This window comes from Coffea arabica, chromosome 7c (assembly GCF_036785885.1).
Source record: "Coffea arabica cultivar ET-39 chromosome 7c, Coffea Arabica ET-39 HiFi, whole genome shotgun sequence".
Lineage (NCBI taxonomy): Eukaryota > Viridiplantae > Streptophyta > Magnoliopsida > Gentianales > Rubiaceae > Coffea > Coffea arabica.
In genome coordinates this window covers 4510211-4526293 of record NC_092322.1, presented here as the reverse complement: position 1 = coordinate 4526293, position 16083 = coordinate 4510211, and the positions used below count along the sequence as shown (strand labels likewise).

At 36.7% G+C, this 16083-nt stretch overlaps 2 protein-coding genes across 8 annotated transcripts; one reads left to right on the top strand and one right to left on the bottom strand.

Moving 5' to 3' along the window:
* Positions 1–2988: 2988 nt before the first annotated feature.
* Positions 2989–9224, top strand: LOC113698406 (protein DWD HYPERSENSITIVE TO UV-B 1-like). Of its 7 annotated transcripts, none has more exons than XM_072057266.1 (11): positions 2989–3107; positions 3222–3302; positions 4365–4431; positions 5042–5286; positions 5628–6237; positions 6319–6984; positions 7186–7626; positions 7956–8150; positions 8297–8353; positions 8487–8549; positions 8635–9224. In XM_072057266.1, exons 2-11 carry the CDS (start codon positions 3265–3267, stop codon positions 8716–8718), a joined length of 2466 nt encoding a protein of 821 aa, XP_071913367.1. In that variant the 5' UTR covers positions 2989–3107; positions 3222–3264; the 3' UTR covers positions 8719–9224. The 7 variants fall into 7 exon arrangements, with proteins under 7 accessions (XP_071913367.1, XP_071913368.1, XP_071913371.1 ...); XM_072057267.1 differs by having other exon boundaries at positions 3093–3110; XM_072057270.1 differs by lacking the exon at positions 2989–3107 and adding an exon at positions 4668–4834 and having other exon boundaries at positions 3114–3302.
* A 971-nt stretch (positions 9225–10195) lies between these two features.
* Positions 10196–13239, bottom strand: LOC113699392 (ABC transporter F family member 4-like). The gene is made up of 2 exons (XM_027219740.2): positions 13038–13239; positions 10196–12670 (listed from the first exon to the last, which is right to left on the bottom strand). The coding sequence occupies exon 2, from the start codon at positions 12661–12663 to the stop codon at positions 10480–10482; it is 2184 nt and encodes a 727-aa protein (XP_027075541.2). The 5' UTR covers positions 12664–12670; positions 13038–13239; the 3' UTR covers positions 10196–10479.
* Between the last annotated feature and the right edge of the window lie 2844 nt (positions 13240–16083).

The following is a 16083-nucleotide window of genomic DNA, read 5'->3' as shown; positions in this document are numbered from 1 at the left end:
CTCAGCACGGTCCCAAAATAAATTTCGCAGAAGTCAGAAAAATGTCAGCCTGTGCAGGTTTGTGTCAGTCCAAGCCGTGCCGACTGTGCACGGCCCGGAATGACTAAAGACTGACAGATACTGCTTTTGTCAGTCCGGGCCGTACACATTCAGCACGGCTCCTTTGAAAAAAATTAAGCACGGGATTTCTCCTTGCCATTTCCAATTTGGCTCGCAGCAGCTTCTGAGGACTACATATGCCAATAATGCAAAGTAAAGAAATGATAAACTAATGGGGCCCTGATTGGAGTTAATTGTGAAGCTGTTTAGAATTCCTAGTCTTCGACTGCTCATGACACAAATGGGATCATGGTGCTAGCTACAGACAATTGTACGGTCTATCAATATTTTGTCAACTTTGAAATTATTTTTTGAATTTGAATGTTGACCGAATATGCATTGTTGATATTTCAACACAATTTTATGTATTATTGAAAATTATATATTATGTATTATACAAATATTTATATAATGAAATGTACAATAAATATTACAAATTGAAATATTATATAAACACCATATTTATAATATTACAATATTTATAATTAATATTAATGTATATTTATTTATTTATTTAATATGTACAATATTTATTTATACATATTATAAATATTTTATTTTATTTAAAAAATATTTTTATATATTTATAATATATTTATATAAATATTATATATTATATAAATTATATTAATATACATAATATTAATTTTACATTTATACATAATATTAATACATTTTTGCATTTATATTAATTATATTAATACATTTACACATAATATTAATATATATTAATTTATACATTTATATAATATTCATTTATAAATTATGCATTTATAATAATATACACTTATACATTTAAAAATATATTTATATTATGTATTATATATAATATAATACATTTATATATTTTCATATAAATATATAAATACATTTATTTATAAATATTTATAAATGTATTATAAATACAATATTTAAATGTATAAGTGTATATTATTATAAATGCATAATTTATAAAGATAATAGAATCCCAAGACTTGATTTTTCTTTTGGCACTTGAGGTGTCATTAAGCATTAGCCCTATAAATATTTTGCTTAACCAACAAAAACATCCCCCTTCCCAAGAAAGAACGAGGAGCGAGGAAACTTACAAGATTCCATAAAGGATCACTCCTACGGCATTCTCACCTGCTACAAGACCAATGGTTTAAATTTTTTTCAAAGGAGTCGTGCTGAATGTGCACGGCCCATACTGACAAAAGCAGTATCTGTCAGTCTTTAGTCATTCCGGGCCGTGCACAGTCAGCGCGGCCCGGACTGACACAAGCCTGCACAGACTGACATTTTTCTGACTTCTGCGAAATTTATTTTGGGCCGTGCTGAGTCAGCACGGCACGTATAGAACAAGAACAACTCCGTGTCAGAGGTGCATTTGACGAATGTTTTTTTTTTTTTACCTATAATCTAAGCAATTAGCCGTCGTGATAGAGGTCGCTCGGGATTCGCATTGGTGCCGTGAAATTGCGGTAAGAAACCATAGCCATTTAAAAGTTTAGCATCTGCACTTTTTGGATGAGCAATGACATTCACCTGTCTTACTACTGTCTACATTATCTTCTGCTATATAAATAGCGGTATATGGTTGAGGAACATTTTACCTTGCATCGCTCTCGAAATGGTAAAAAAAAAATGAAATAATAATAATAAAAAAGGAAACATCAGTTGTTTTTTTTGGGGGGGGGGGGTTAGGTGGTAAATTAAAGAAAACACCTGCCTCTCTTAGTGGAAAATTAGAAACTTAATCTACAGAATTATACATTTTACCTTGTACGACAAGTGCTCCTCGAGCAGAAGTCTTTTGAAACTGTCAATAACAAACGTTTTTTTGGTCTACACGACACTAGAAATGTGTCCATGATTATGAATCCATGGTGATGAATAAGATGGTGAATTACTGCTAGCATGATTTCTTTCTTGGAAATTGGAACCCCCGTAGTAGTAAGTAGTAACTAGATATTACTCTCCTCCGTCCCGTTTTTTTAGTCTTGTTTTCCTTTTTCGTCTGTCCCAAATTATAGTCCACTTTCTCATTAAGGAATGTAGTAATCTTTCAAATTATCTAAAATACCCTTATTAAATATCTTGTTATTAATACATTGTTATTAAATACTAACCCACTACATTGAATACATTGAATTTTTCAAATACATAGATAAATGAAAAGTCTATGTTTGTTATTCTTTGAAATTTATTTATATCAGGAGGGAAACAAATAATGCCATCATTATTTACAGAATCATGAGTGAAAATTTGAAAAATCATCCATATTCTCACAATTTTTCTGATGAAATACCAACAAAAGAATATGATCTCATCTCAACGAGTCAAGAATGTGCACAAGTTGTCTTTGAAATGCAGAGGATTTTTTTTGCCCAAGTTGAAATCGGTGAAGCCATCAATTGACGTAAATGTTCCATCACAAGAAGATAGTTTTGCTCCTACAACTAAAGAGCGTGAATCTACTTTTTCTCAAGTGCAAGAATATTTTCAGCCCAAGTTCAAATCGGTTAGCGGCAACTGATATTTATTGGCACTATTGGCGGTAATTGAAACAATCAGGGTGCACTATTGGTGGTAACTGATATTTATTGGTACCATTAGCTGTAACTGATATTAATTGGCACTCTTCGTGATTAGCATAAGAGTATTTTAGGAAATTATTAATCTAAATTTATGTTTCCAACCAAATTAATTACACTTTCTTAATCTGTGTGAAAAAAAAATCAAGACTAATAAAACGGGACGGAGGGAGTATTATTATTATTAATTTGTCACGTTCAATATCCACGCACATTAATTAATTAATGAAGGCGGGTGGGCCGATGTTGACGGAGCTTAAAAAAGCCAACTAAATTTGGTGGGCAGAGCTAAATGGCATGATAAGTACGTGCATTCCGACTACGTACAAGTTTAGCCTACCATCCCTGAGTCCTGAGTGAGTGGGTTGTGCTTATCCACTTCTCTCTTCTCTTATAGTATAATGATTGAGGAACATTGCCTCTGCTTATATGGTAGTAGTAGAATTTTCCTAACTTTATTGCCATTACTTCCTCTTCAACGCTTCAACCAATAACCAATCATCCATTGGTTCTTTTACTTTTTTCTTTCTTTCTTTGTTTCTTTAGCGCTCAACAAAGCCAAGAAGTAGAATTCGTCGACAGCACAGCCATGTCTCTTGATAATAATGTCTCCAGCTTAGATTCCAGGTTTCTCCTTCTCCTTCTTCCTCTTTTTTTTTTTTTTTTTTTCAATTTATGCTGCCCGTTTCTTTCTCACAGTAGCGTATCCATTTTTATTTTAGCTGAATCATGGCCATTTTCCCTGTAATGGCTGCCTTCTTTTGGCTCCAGAAAGGATTACCCTTTGGAATTCATATCTGGTTAAAAAATTTTTAATAAAGCATCCTCTTCTCTGTTTTCTCTTTATACTTTTCGATATTGTCTTAGCTCCCAATGATGAGTGGAGGTTTTTTTTTTTCCGATGCTATTATGAGTTTTGCATGCTGGTTAAGTGCTTTTTATTTTCTACTACTATTTTTTTGTGGGTGTGGGTGTTGGGGGGGGGGGGGTAAAGTAGAACAAGAACAAGAACAACAAGAAGAAGAAGAAGCTGAGCCACCTGGTTCATTTTATGATACCGATGGACGATTAAGTGCGAAAGCGATAACTCTTTAAAAGTTTTGTGCTTTTAAGCTTCGCTGATGGGGAGGTGCAAATTTCCTTTAACTGCTAAAGAATTATGCCACAATGCCACTGCCCAGAAGCTGAAAATTTTACCTCTTCAATGGTAGTAAAACTTATCACAAAGAAAATGGTCTTAGGGGAGGTTTCTGTCATTTTCTTCAGTTTCGTAGAGAAAAGGCTTCGTCCCACTTGTACTAATAATTTTTGGATAAATATTACACGAATGCTACTTCAAAGTCTTCTATTGCTGTTAGGTCGTATCTGAAGGAGGTTGTAAAGCTCGTTAAGTTGATCCATCACCATTATTTGAGCAATGATTGGCATTTCTTTTAGATAAACTAGTTCTTTGTTAATTTCTTTGAATTTTCTATTGGTGATGGCCCATTCTCATTTTATTTATCTATTTCTTTGAATCTAGTACTGCTGTCTGGCCAATACTCATGGCCTTTAGTGTTAAAAGGTGAAATAATGCGCTTTCATGGTTTTAACATTTACATGCCTGCGTTAAACAGGAAGAATCATTTGATAATGTTTTGGTTTATTGAATTCTTTGTTAACCTGCATTATGTTACAACTTGTTGCTAGGTATCTGGATTCCTGCAAGAGGCATCAGGCTCTACCAAATACTGCAGTCTTGTCATGGCTTCATAAGGTTTCCTAGCATTCAACTTGTTTTGTTGTTGTTATTTTTTTTTCTCTTTTTTTCTCACTTTTTCTCCAAATTCTTCTACTGCAGGAACAGTTTACATAGTATTGTTTGCTTCTTGATAGAATAAAGTTTTATTTTTTATTCTTCATTTTTCAAGTTTTCTGGGTTGATGGAATAAGATTAGAAATGAATGACGTAAAACCCATGGTTATGGCAATTTTTTATTTCCCATTCAGCAGCTCTGGATGACGTTTGGTTGTATATATGTGGGTGAATTAATTGGTGGCAAGCTCTCTTTGTTTCATGAATGTGTTTATTGCTCCGTGCTTTGTAACTACACCACAACTCTTGTGGATAACTACAGTCCTCAATTATTTCCTTCCAAGGGGTTATGATCCATCATATGGTGAAGTATTTCTCTTCTTGTAAGTAGATTTCAAATGTTTATCTTATTTCATTCTGATAAGAAGCTTCGAACTTCTGTGCCACTATGAGGTATATCCCTTGATTTACATAGCTACAGTGCTGAATTTTGTGGATATAGCATCATTGTACACTTCCTAACTCTTGGACTTTACCCTGATGGCTTTTTTTTTTTTTTTTTTTTTTTCAGGCTGTTATACAGAGAATCAACCACCAGAAATGCACTATAGAAGTATTCTTAGACCAACTTGAGGATTGTGATTTATCTCCAGTTATAGATGTCTTCCTTGATGTGCAGTGTGATGCAGTTGACATTCTTTGTAGATCACCCTGTGTCTTAAACCAAGAATCTGTATTGTCTCTAATAAATGCAGCCAATTCAAAACTTGAAGTCATTGATCTCCAAGATGCATCTGTCCGGAAGGATATCTTATGGTATGTTCTACAGCTCTCCTATACGATTTAGTTTCCATACCACATGAGAGTTGCTTTCTCTTACCCAGACTGTCTTCTAAAACTCATATGGTCCACCTTATGTTGCTTACTTTCCTCCATGACGAAACAGCTACAAGAAACAGAAGTAGAAACTTCGAAAACAGGATTTTGCATTATTGACTTGCTAGTTCCTCTGTGGTCGTAATGCAATCATGAATGCATAACTTGGGACTAAAAAACAATAAAAAAAAGTCTAAAAGAAATCAAATTTTTTATTTTTGGCAAGACTTAGCTTCTCCTATCCAACCAAACTTATCCTTTGCCTACATGTATTTTTACAGTGATATTCTCCATGGTGGTTTAAAATGTCATGTAATGAATTTAAGGTTCAATGAGTTCCATGCTTTCAACTTCGCTGGAGGCTTTATGCTATTACACACCCTTAGTCTTGACTTCTGTTCTTCTCTCTCTACATTGGAGAATGATTGTTTTGTTAACATGCCAAATCTGATGCGGATATCTCTATGTGGAACAAGAGTTGCAAATCTGTGGACAACTAGTGCTGCCTTGTCCAGATTAAATTCCTTGGTTGAAATCCGGTTTCAAAACTGTGCGTGCTGCAAAAACACTGGATCATGTCCTACTTTGTCCAGAGAGAGAAGAGATCTTGCTTGTGACAGAAATGTGGCAGAGCGCACGAGTGAGCATTCAAAGAGTCAACAAACAACTATTTCTGTTGGGAATGTTGAATCTTCTATTCAAGATGAATCGCCCAAATTTGTCTCTGTTGGAGATTCATTAGTAAATATTCATACTCACAGCATATCTCACAACTCAATAGATGATAGATTAATAGGTAAGATGTCATATAATCTTCATGGAATTAGCTCATCTGGTCAGTCTTCCAATGCTCATCCTGTATCAGTTGGCTTGAGCATGCTGCAGATTGAGGTCTGAAACAGCTTTACTTGTCTTATTGATAGATGGAACACAATTATTCTGTTATTTGATCAATCGTTTGGCATATGCCAGGTTTCTCATGCAAAATTGGAGACTGAAGAGGATGGTGAGTCCCCTACAAGTGTGCTTGACTTGGATGTGAAAGATTCCTCAATTGCCTCTAAAATGAAAGTTCTAGAAAATCCTTCTCCAATCTGCTTTGAGAACCACTACAGGGAGTACATGATTGCATCACTACCCCATTTACAGGTTCTAGATAACATCCCAATAAGACTTGTGGACAGGGACATGGCCAAAATGGTCTTCTCAAAATATTTTGAGTACTTACCATATAAACGACAGCATGGGGAGAGTGTTAGCAACATTTTGTATATGCGTGAGACAGGAACAAGTTGTGGATACCATGAAAGGTCTACCATAAAGAAGCAATCAAATTCCCAAAAGAGTAAATTTTTCTATACCAGGTCCATTTGTGCAGCAAAATTTGGCTCTTCAGTGTGGCCCGTCCACCTTCCTATGTCTCAGATCTGCAGTACTTTGGGAGAAGGTAGCAGAAGCCTCCGGCCTAGGCAGTTTGAGTATCACCCATCTGATGCTTCTCTAATGGGTTTTGGAACACTGGATGGGGAAGTGGTTGTCATCAATCATGATAAAGGAAGCCTCTTCAAGTATATTCCAGCCTTGGAAACTTCTAACAGTGCAATGGCACTATGTTGGCTTAATCAGCATCCAGCAAAGGTAGGCACTTGCCTTGACTGCTGTTTTATTTGACATGATTTTGTTACTTTATCATAGCTCGACATACAATCTGATGCTTCAGTGCTTGTCCGCATTGAAGTATTCTAGTACAAACAAACTGAGGGCTCTAAATTATGGAGTTTCAAACTACAGGATTATGGGGCTACTGCTGATTATTTATTCTTGATTTTGCTATGTTAGCTTCTTGCTGGTTTTGAGAAAGGTTCCTTGAGATTATATGACATCAATCAAGTGACAACAAAAGTTGAGGATAGCCGTTGGACTTCCAGCACTAAATTCTATGATGACTTTGATCAGCTGACTTCAGTTCATGTTAATTCAAGTGATGATAAGTTCTTGGCTAGTGGTTATTCGAGAAAACTTGCAGTATACGATCTCTGCACTGGCAGACGCTTGCAGTTGTTGACAGATATACATCGAGAAACAATTAATGTTGCTAAATTTGCCAATTGCTCTCCACACCTTCTTGTTACTTCATCATATGACTGTGATGTCAAGATGTGGGATTTAAGACAAAAACCAACACTACCTTGCTATACTTCTTCAAGCTCAAGAGGAAATGTAATGGTCTGCTTTTCACCTGATGACCTTTATCTGCTTGTATCAGCTGTGGACAATGAGGTATTTAGATTGTAACTCAAGCCCTAAAAGCAGTCAGACTGGCATCAACTACAGCTACTACTAATATACATTAGATTAGAGCAGAATGCAAATTCCTGCCAGAGGCCTGATAAGTCACCCCTTTAATTCAGTTAGGATTTGTAATGCTACCAGAGTGTGACTTAGTAGATTTAAATGTGACAAGTAACGAAGTCAAGAACAACCAAATTATTTTATCAATGTCACGTGATGTCAATACCGTTGAGCCATCAATTTTTAAAAAACACTAGCAGTAATTAGTTAATGATCTTGTGCCAGTTTAACATGAGGCTTAATTGTCATGGTCGCAGGTGAGACAACTTTTGGCCGTTGATGGGAGGCTTCACACAAGATTTGAAATATCTTCAACAGGAAGTTCTCATAATTTCACTAGATCATATTACATGAACGGTAGAGACTATATCATCAGTGGAAGTTCTGATGAATCCATTCTAAGAATTTGCTGTGCCCAAACGGGAAGGCGGTTAAGGGATGTCCATCTGCAGGTATAGCGCAGTCTTGGAGCATTTTAGATACGTGCCTTTGTTTTGTTATCAGCAGTGACTCCCTGCAAATGACAAATTTGAGAACAATCAACTGAAAAATCACGATAGCATGTCCTGAAAGCTTGCTTCCTTGATTTCTTTTACAGGATAGGACTCTGGGGAGCGCAATGTATGTGCAGTCTTTGAGAAGTGATCCATTTCGTGTAAGTTGTCTCTGCTTCAAAATGGCGTCTTCCTGAAGTATTTATTACCGAGTCTCTTCTATTGTCCGTCCAAGTGAACAGTTCCTACTCACTGCCAATGTTTATATTTTATTTTTCATTTTTTTCGAAACAGCACTTTCATATGGCTGTTTTAGCTGCCTATGTTCGTCCAAGCTCACGATGGGGGATTGTTAAGGTAAAAGTTAAACCCCCTCATTCTTCATATCAATGACGACACGTCATCTCTTATGATGGTCAGTCAAATGTACTTCCTCACACAGGTCAATTTGCTGGCTTCAAGTCATCATGCTAAACAGGATTCTGAATCCCAAGATTTCTGCCCTCGCTTTGGATGGGGAGGTTGATTCTACTTTAGAACTCACAAGTCCTGTTACCAGGACCTCCTTCAAAGACCAATCTGTGCTTTGTTCAGTGATATGTTCAAAATGGACGTATCAAAATCCATTGGGTTATGAAGAGTATTTTTGGAGGGGAAATGTTTTTTTGCCCTCCCCCGCCACCGCACAAACACCCAAGAAAAAGATCCTTGAAAGGTAACATGCATTGGGAGGTACCAGGTCTGGCACCTAAATTGCGGCCAAACTTCTTACAATGATAATGTCGATATCCTGTGCGGTTTCCCTAGGCAATGGCAAGTTGTAGACGGTAGTTAGGAGAATGCAGAGAGCTTTACGCCTTCGGAAAATGTATGTAAGATGTTTGACGGACAAGCTGTGTGGAACCTTCTTTGCACGAAGAGCTTTGTTAATTAGGACTGCCTCCTCGAGTGTCAGCAAGCCCACTAGGTCACGCCATGTCGAAAGCATCTAATTATTTGCCCGGCTTCTTTGAGGCACTTTTCTCTTTTGAATACTGCTTACCTGTGTCCCATTCTGTCTCTCGCATCCCGGGAAACCCTTTACACTGATTCATGTCGTTTCCTAATGCAACAAACCTCCTGTAAGTACTTAAGACTGCAGCAGCGCCAGGACTCGTAATGTGACTGCTTAACGGCAGGTTTAGAGTTGGCAACTTCAAACTAATGAACTGAAGGGTTGGTTGCCGTCTCTTAGATCGTGTTTCTGCGGCTCAAAAGTGTGCTGATAGATGTGGGAAGGCAGGAGTGAACCTTATTGCCAGAGATGCAATTGTGTTCCCTCAGGGACCTATGGAAACAAGTCACGAGCGCCCTTGTTACAGAGACATGCTCAATTCTAAAGGAATTCCCAAGTGCCCTTGATTCATCCATCGGCATTTGATTTGAAGGTCACCATGCCAATGGCCTAAGAAATCATCTAATTTATGATAAAGAAAACCTTTAACGGATTTTCAACATATGTAATCTCCAGAGGGTCATTCTAGATTTTCAAGATTTGTTACCTCCAACTCCAAGCGGCCACATGAAAATTAATGCATTGGCTGTATCTTTCGTTCTTTTTCTTTTTATTTTTATTGAGATTTTCTGCCTCTCGAGAGATCACACGTCGCAAGCAGAACAGAATGAAAACCAGGACGAGTTAATGGTTACAATGAGACTCGTAAATCAGAGAAAGAACCAAGAGATCGCAAAATTAATTGAACTCAATCAATTTTCTAATGACTAATAAATTTCAAGCTAATTTTCTGTCCCAAACAGACAACCATTTGGAAAATCTCTGTGTGGACTTTGGAACACTATTTCTGATCTTCTCAAACCATAATTATCAAGGTTCCAAATCTTCTCAACAACTTCTAATTTCTTTAAAAGCAAACACAGGAGTTGGATAAGGATAATAAATTAGAAGCCACACAACAGATAAATCAGTTCAAGATGCAAATGAAACAAATCAAACACATTTGACGTAAAGGGAAAATTCTCCAGCAGATTTATTGGCCTACCATCCAAGACAGCCAAAAATATTGCACCAAGTACAATATAATATACCTGTTCCCTAAGATCGCAACAGGTGAGTACACTCGAAAATCATGTATCAAAATGATTAACAGCAAGAGAAAATAAAAACTTAAAAAAGAAAATCAAAGAAAATATTGCTCTCACAGATAGACTGGTAACTTGGAAAAAAGTTTAACTAGGTTGGCCAGGACTGTATATCAGAAATTGTGCAATATAAATCTTACATGTCACATCACTCATCAACCTCCGCTCTTATTTCCTTGAGGAGCTCTTCCTTGTACTCCTCAAAAGTGCCGGGGAAAGTCTCGACAGTCCCATTCTCCACTACCCAAATTTCACTTCGTTCTTCATCTTCGCATACGCGTGATATAAGCCTTGAGTCATGGCTGACTAGGACAACACCGCCAGTAAACTCATCAAGCGCATCAGCTAGTGCATCAATGCTCTGCATATCCAAGTGATTAGTTGGCTCGTCCAATAGCAAAATATGTGGCTTTGACATGGAAATTGAAGTGAAGACAACCCGGGCCTTTTGTCCTCCAGATAATTTTGCAATTGGAGTAAGGTGATTATGGCTGGGGAGTCCAAATTTCCCCAGCTTTGCACGAACAGCCTCTTGTTTACTCAGGCCCTCTTGATCAGGATGAAGACGAAGAAGATATTGAACTGGCGTCTCATCCATTGTCAGAAGGTCCACAAAGTGCTGTGAATATCTGCCAATCCTTAACTTTTGACTCCTCCGAACTTCACCCTCTGTGGCAACTAAATCACCAGCAAGAAGATTCAGCAAGGTAGATTTCCCAGCACCATTAGGCCCCACAATAGCAACACGAGTTCCCATATCAATACCAACATCCACATTAGATAGCCTAAAATCCTCTCGATTTGGATAGCTGAAACTAACTTCAATGAGCTGCAAGAGGGGAGGTGTTAGCTCTGTAGGCTCAGGGAAATGGAACTCCACAGTGTAATCTCTCCACTTTTGAGGGGCCTCATGCTGCGGCTCATCCTCATCAGCCTTGCCTTTAGCTTTGCTCCTGGACGTTTCCTTGGCAGCATTAAATTTGGCTCGATCTTTGACCTTCTCCTGTTGAGTGCGACTTCCAGACCTCTTGGCAGCTTTCAACTGCTTGTCATAAATCTCATACTTCTTATTCATCTCTTTGCGACGCTGCTCATATCCACTTTCAAAACTATCAAAATTTCCACGATAATATTGCAGCTTCATGTCATGGAGGTGAATAATTTCATTGCAAACAGTATTAAGGAAATCACGGTCATGCGAAACAACGATAAGAGTTTTCTTCCATCTGCATAAGTACTCCTCTAACCAGAGAACGGCCCTCAGGTCAAGATGATTGGTGGGTTCATCCAATAGCAACAGAGTTGGCTGAACAAAAAGTGCCCGAGCTAGTGAAATTCTCATCCTCCAACCACCACTAAATGACCTGGTAGTACGGGCCTGCATATCCTTGGTGAAACCCAACCCAGCAAGAATTTTTGATGCCTGAGCCTCTGCAGCATCCGAACCCATTAGCTCCAATTTTTCATACAATTCGGCAAGCTTCTCCCCTGCATCATCATCATCATCGTCCTTCTCATCACCAACAGAATCTGAAGATGCATTCTGCAAACTAGCTACCTCTTGCCGGAGGTTGATGAGTTCTTCATTAGCTGCAACAACTGCTTCAAGAGCAGTTCTATCATCACCAACCACCTCCTGTTCGACCAAAAGGACATCTATGTTTTTGGGTACGGGAATCTTCCTCCAAGCAAGAAGCTTCAATAAAGTAGACTTGCCCTTGCCGTTGGGACCAACCAATCCATACCTCTTTCCATGAGATATCTTAACTGATGCATTCTTTAAGAGCTCCTTTCCCCGAGCAGACACCGAAAAATTATCAATTGTTATATCCTTGACATTGGCATCAGCTTCATCCTGACCATCAAGAACAGAAGCACGGCTACCAATAACTACCGTAAAAGCATCATGATCATCTTTAAGGGCCTCTTGTTTAGCAATCTCAGCAGCTTGGGCAGCAATCATATCCTTCTTTTCTCGTTTCTTCAACTCTTTGTCAGTAACCAAAATTTCGAGCGGCCTACCATCAATTCTGTTCTGTCTGCTTGGATGCGTACGAGAAGCATTCTGTCCCTGCTCTTCATCAGAACCATAGCCTTCCTCCTCTTCATCATCAGAAGGAGGGAGATCAATATCATCAGTGTAAGATGACACTTTGGGAGCTGATTTTGACCTCGGCTTACTAGTTACAGAGCTCAACGAAGAAGATGAACTCTTGGTCTTTTCAGGTTTCTGGTCCATACCAGCAAGCATAGCAGAAACTGAAAGCTTCTCTTTTTTCCCGTCTTTACCACTTGGCTTAGCCCCAACATCATCTGTTTTCTTCTTACCCATCGCAGTGCTTTAATGACCAAAAAATAAACAACCAAAATTAACAAGTAAATGAGGCACAGACCCGTAAAATCAACAAAAAAGGAAACGATAACAGATAACAGCCAGCCGAAAAAAAAAATTAAAGATCAATTGAAAAAGAAACGAATGAATGGTCATCTAATATCAAACTTTTAGTAGATGAAGAAAAAGATAACCAATCTAGCATCTAAACCAATTCTTCATGGGATGTGATGATGAATTGAATTCGAAGAGGGGAAAAAAGACAGAACGCAAACCAACATACAGAAAAGTTCAATAAACAAAAGAGACTAAATAACCTAATTTAGGGGCGCAAATAATAAAAGAGAAAAAAACCCAGAACGATTTGATGATACCTTGGAAAGAAATGAAAAGGAGCTCGCTTTGGATCTCAAGTTCGTGGAAAGCTTTTCTCTAGGGTTTGGGAAATTTTAATTACAAAAGAATCTGTATGTTGGGAGCTTGGCAGGGGAGGGATTTTTGCAGTGTATATCTATCCGAAAGGGAAATCGGGTCGGAAGCCGCAAAGAAAGAAATTTTTAAGTGCCCGGAAAAGGAAGCAACACTCGTGCATTTACATGTCTTGGTCGCACGCATCGGGTCCACTCATATGGGGCTGTGGTCACACGTGTCAGCTGCCAAAAGACTCAGCATGAGATTTACTGGAGCAACCAATACGAAGTACAAGCAGAATTCAGGTTGTGCTAAGCACAGCCAATGCCCACTTAAAATTTGAAGAATAATTAAGTAAAATCATTCTTTCGCTTAAAATCAACAGAAGTCAAAGTAGAATATTTGCCCACTTATCTATATTACTAAATATAAGAGTAAATGTTAATCCTATCACTAAATACTAATTAGTTAACCTATTTATAACTGTAATTGGACGTAAAATTTTAATGGAAGTTGATACGCTGAAGTTTAGCTTAACATTTAAATTTGAAATTCTTATATATTTCAATGTTATTTAAGAATTGAGATTATGAGTCAGGATTTAGGATTATGAACCTTCTTTTTTTTTTTACATATTATGTTTGTTTGAGTTGATTGAATTTTATTGGAAAAACATACAAGATATTATTTTGTTACAATAATTTTTTAGAGAAAATTAAAATATATTAACTCACTATTGATATTTCAGATATTACCGAATTACCAGTTCTATGATCCAATTTATCAAACTAAGGTTTGGACAGTGATTGAATATTGGTCTTAAAAAATCAATTTTTGAATTACCAAATTTTTTTTTACCAAATTCCCGATTATTGGCCAATGAACACCCATAAACATTAGGGCTAAACTTATTTGATTTGGCATGAACGAAAGGCAAAAAGAAAAAAAAAATGATGTGCAATAGCAAGAATAGCAATGTGCAAGAAATGTGGTAGGTGTTTTGCTACTTTGAAAGAGCCAATCATGGTTTGCTTTGGTAGCAATAAGGAACTTGATAGGGTTGAGACTATGAATCTTTAGAGAATATGATCAAGGTGGTTTTTATGTCCCTTGTTATTTTGCATAATTTGAGCACTAAAATTGTTAAGTGTTCATGTCACGTCACTGTTAGATAAACATTTGAATTAATTAAGTGATACTGAATTTTCTAAATAAAAGTTGCTTCAAAAAAGTTTCTGACAGTCTCACTCACCTCTCCTGAACTTTGTAAAATATCATATACCTCCTCTGTCAGATTATTGGGTCCTATTTGTGATATCATTGATGATGAATTGACAGATATACCCTCATAATTTATAATATATTTCGAAACTATTTTGACAGAATTAGTTAAATGAGTAATACGAATGATTAACCAACTTAACTATAATTTAGATGCAAAACTAATAGCGAATGATCAACCAACTTAACTATTATTTGCTCTTTATCGTTGGTTTAACTGTGCACAAAGAGGTATTGGCTTCTACCTTCCAAAATGCAATAGGCACCTTGCCTTTTCCATCAATTTCAGATACATCCCCTGAAATTTCATTATTGTTAGATGGTTTATACTGTTCAACAAAATTAAGGCCCTGTTTGACAAGTGAGTTTTTTGGGTGTTTGTCTAAAATTTTACTGTAACTTACTGAAGAAGTTTTCAACAAAATTTTTGAAGTATGTAAATTTCTGAATATTTTGTAGTGTATAGTTTAAAATTTTTGACAAATTTTTTGAGGTTTCTGTAATTAAAGTTTTTAAAAAACTTGTAGCAAACAAACTTGGCAAAAAATTCAAGTGCCAAACAAGCCCTAAGTCACTAATGATAATCTTGAGGGCAGATGTGGGATGAAGTGTTTTTCTCTCTCCTGATATATATTTAAAATTGTTTGTGCATTTGAATTGGGTGAGATTTGATACACTCTACTTAGTTTTAGGGGAGGTAGCTGATATTTTGCAAAGTTCAGGGAAGGTGAGTGGAGGTTTCTGACATTATTCCAAAAATAAGTGATAAGTTATTCACGTGTTACTGAATGTGATTATAGGTAACAATATAGAAACTGTAATTAGAATTTAATTGAAATTTATCTTAGGGTTGAAACCTATTATTAGTCCATTAAGCCTAATCCAATAGTCATGGTTTAGGCAGCACATCCATCCAACCAGATAATAAGTTAATTAATTATAATTTAATTAAGTTAAGATTAACCCACTGGGGCTCAAAGAACTACATAAAGGTCACGCTCTTTTTTTCTTTTTTTTTTTTCGGTAAAGGCCACCCCTTTTAAGGGCCAAACAGTTGTAATATGATGTATAAAATTTATTCATTAGGCCGAAATCTTTTGAGTCATTGGGCCCATTAACAATAAAGGATATCATTGTTTTGAATATAGAGATGTATCACTTGTTGCATCAATAGAAAGTCACGTGACGAAAAGAAGGCAAAATATTAAACCCCACATTCTTCATATATACAAGGTAAACATAAAAAAATAGGAAACTGACATATCATTTATTAATTTTTTTTCCCTTTCATTTTAGTTGCGAGGAAGTTTTTCTTTTTCTTTTCTTTTTTATTTAAAAAAATTGTGGGATTTAAGGAATCGGGGAAGGGGGTGGAGGGAAGAAGGGAAAAAGGATTTGAATCGAGAACTCTTAATTCTTGGCATAAGACAATGGCCTTGTACAAACCTTTATACTACTACTTTTGGTTAATTCACATGTTGCTGTTTTGAAGAAAAGAATATTATTAATTCTTTTTCCTTTTTTTTGGGTTGAGGAACCTTTTTATTATTTTTCCTAGGGTGGAGTGTCCAAAATGGTTGAACTTCAGGTAAAAGTCCAATAACAGTTCAAATAAGACTTTTAACTCTAGTCTTTCCAAGGAAATGATTGGCTTTAAATTCCCGGGTAAAATGAATATACAGGCGTAGATGCTTATGTACATGTACAATGCTGCATTCCTTCCCCCCC

Bases quoted from the DNA above. Each gene is read 5' to 3' on its own strand.
- LOC113699392 (XM_027219740.2), bottom strand. From the start codon at position 12,663: ATGGGTAAGAAGAAAACAGATGATGTTGGGGCTAAGCCAAGTGGTAAA.
- LOC113698406 (XM_072057266.1), top strand. From the start codon at position 3,265: ATGTCTCTTGATAATAATGTCTCCAGCTTAGATTCCAG. The intron at 4,432-5,041 runs GTTTCCTAGCAT...TTTTTTTTTCAG, and splicing joins TCTTGTCATGGCTTCATAAG to GCTGTTATACAGAGAATCAA. The intron at 7,627-7,955 runs GTATTTAGATTG...TCATGGTCGCAG, and splicing joins TATCAGCTGTGGACAATGAG to GTGAGACAACTTTTGGCCGT.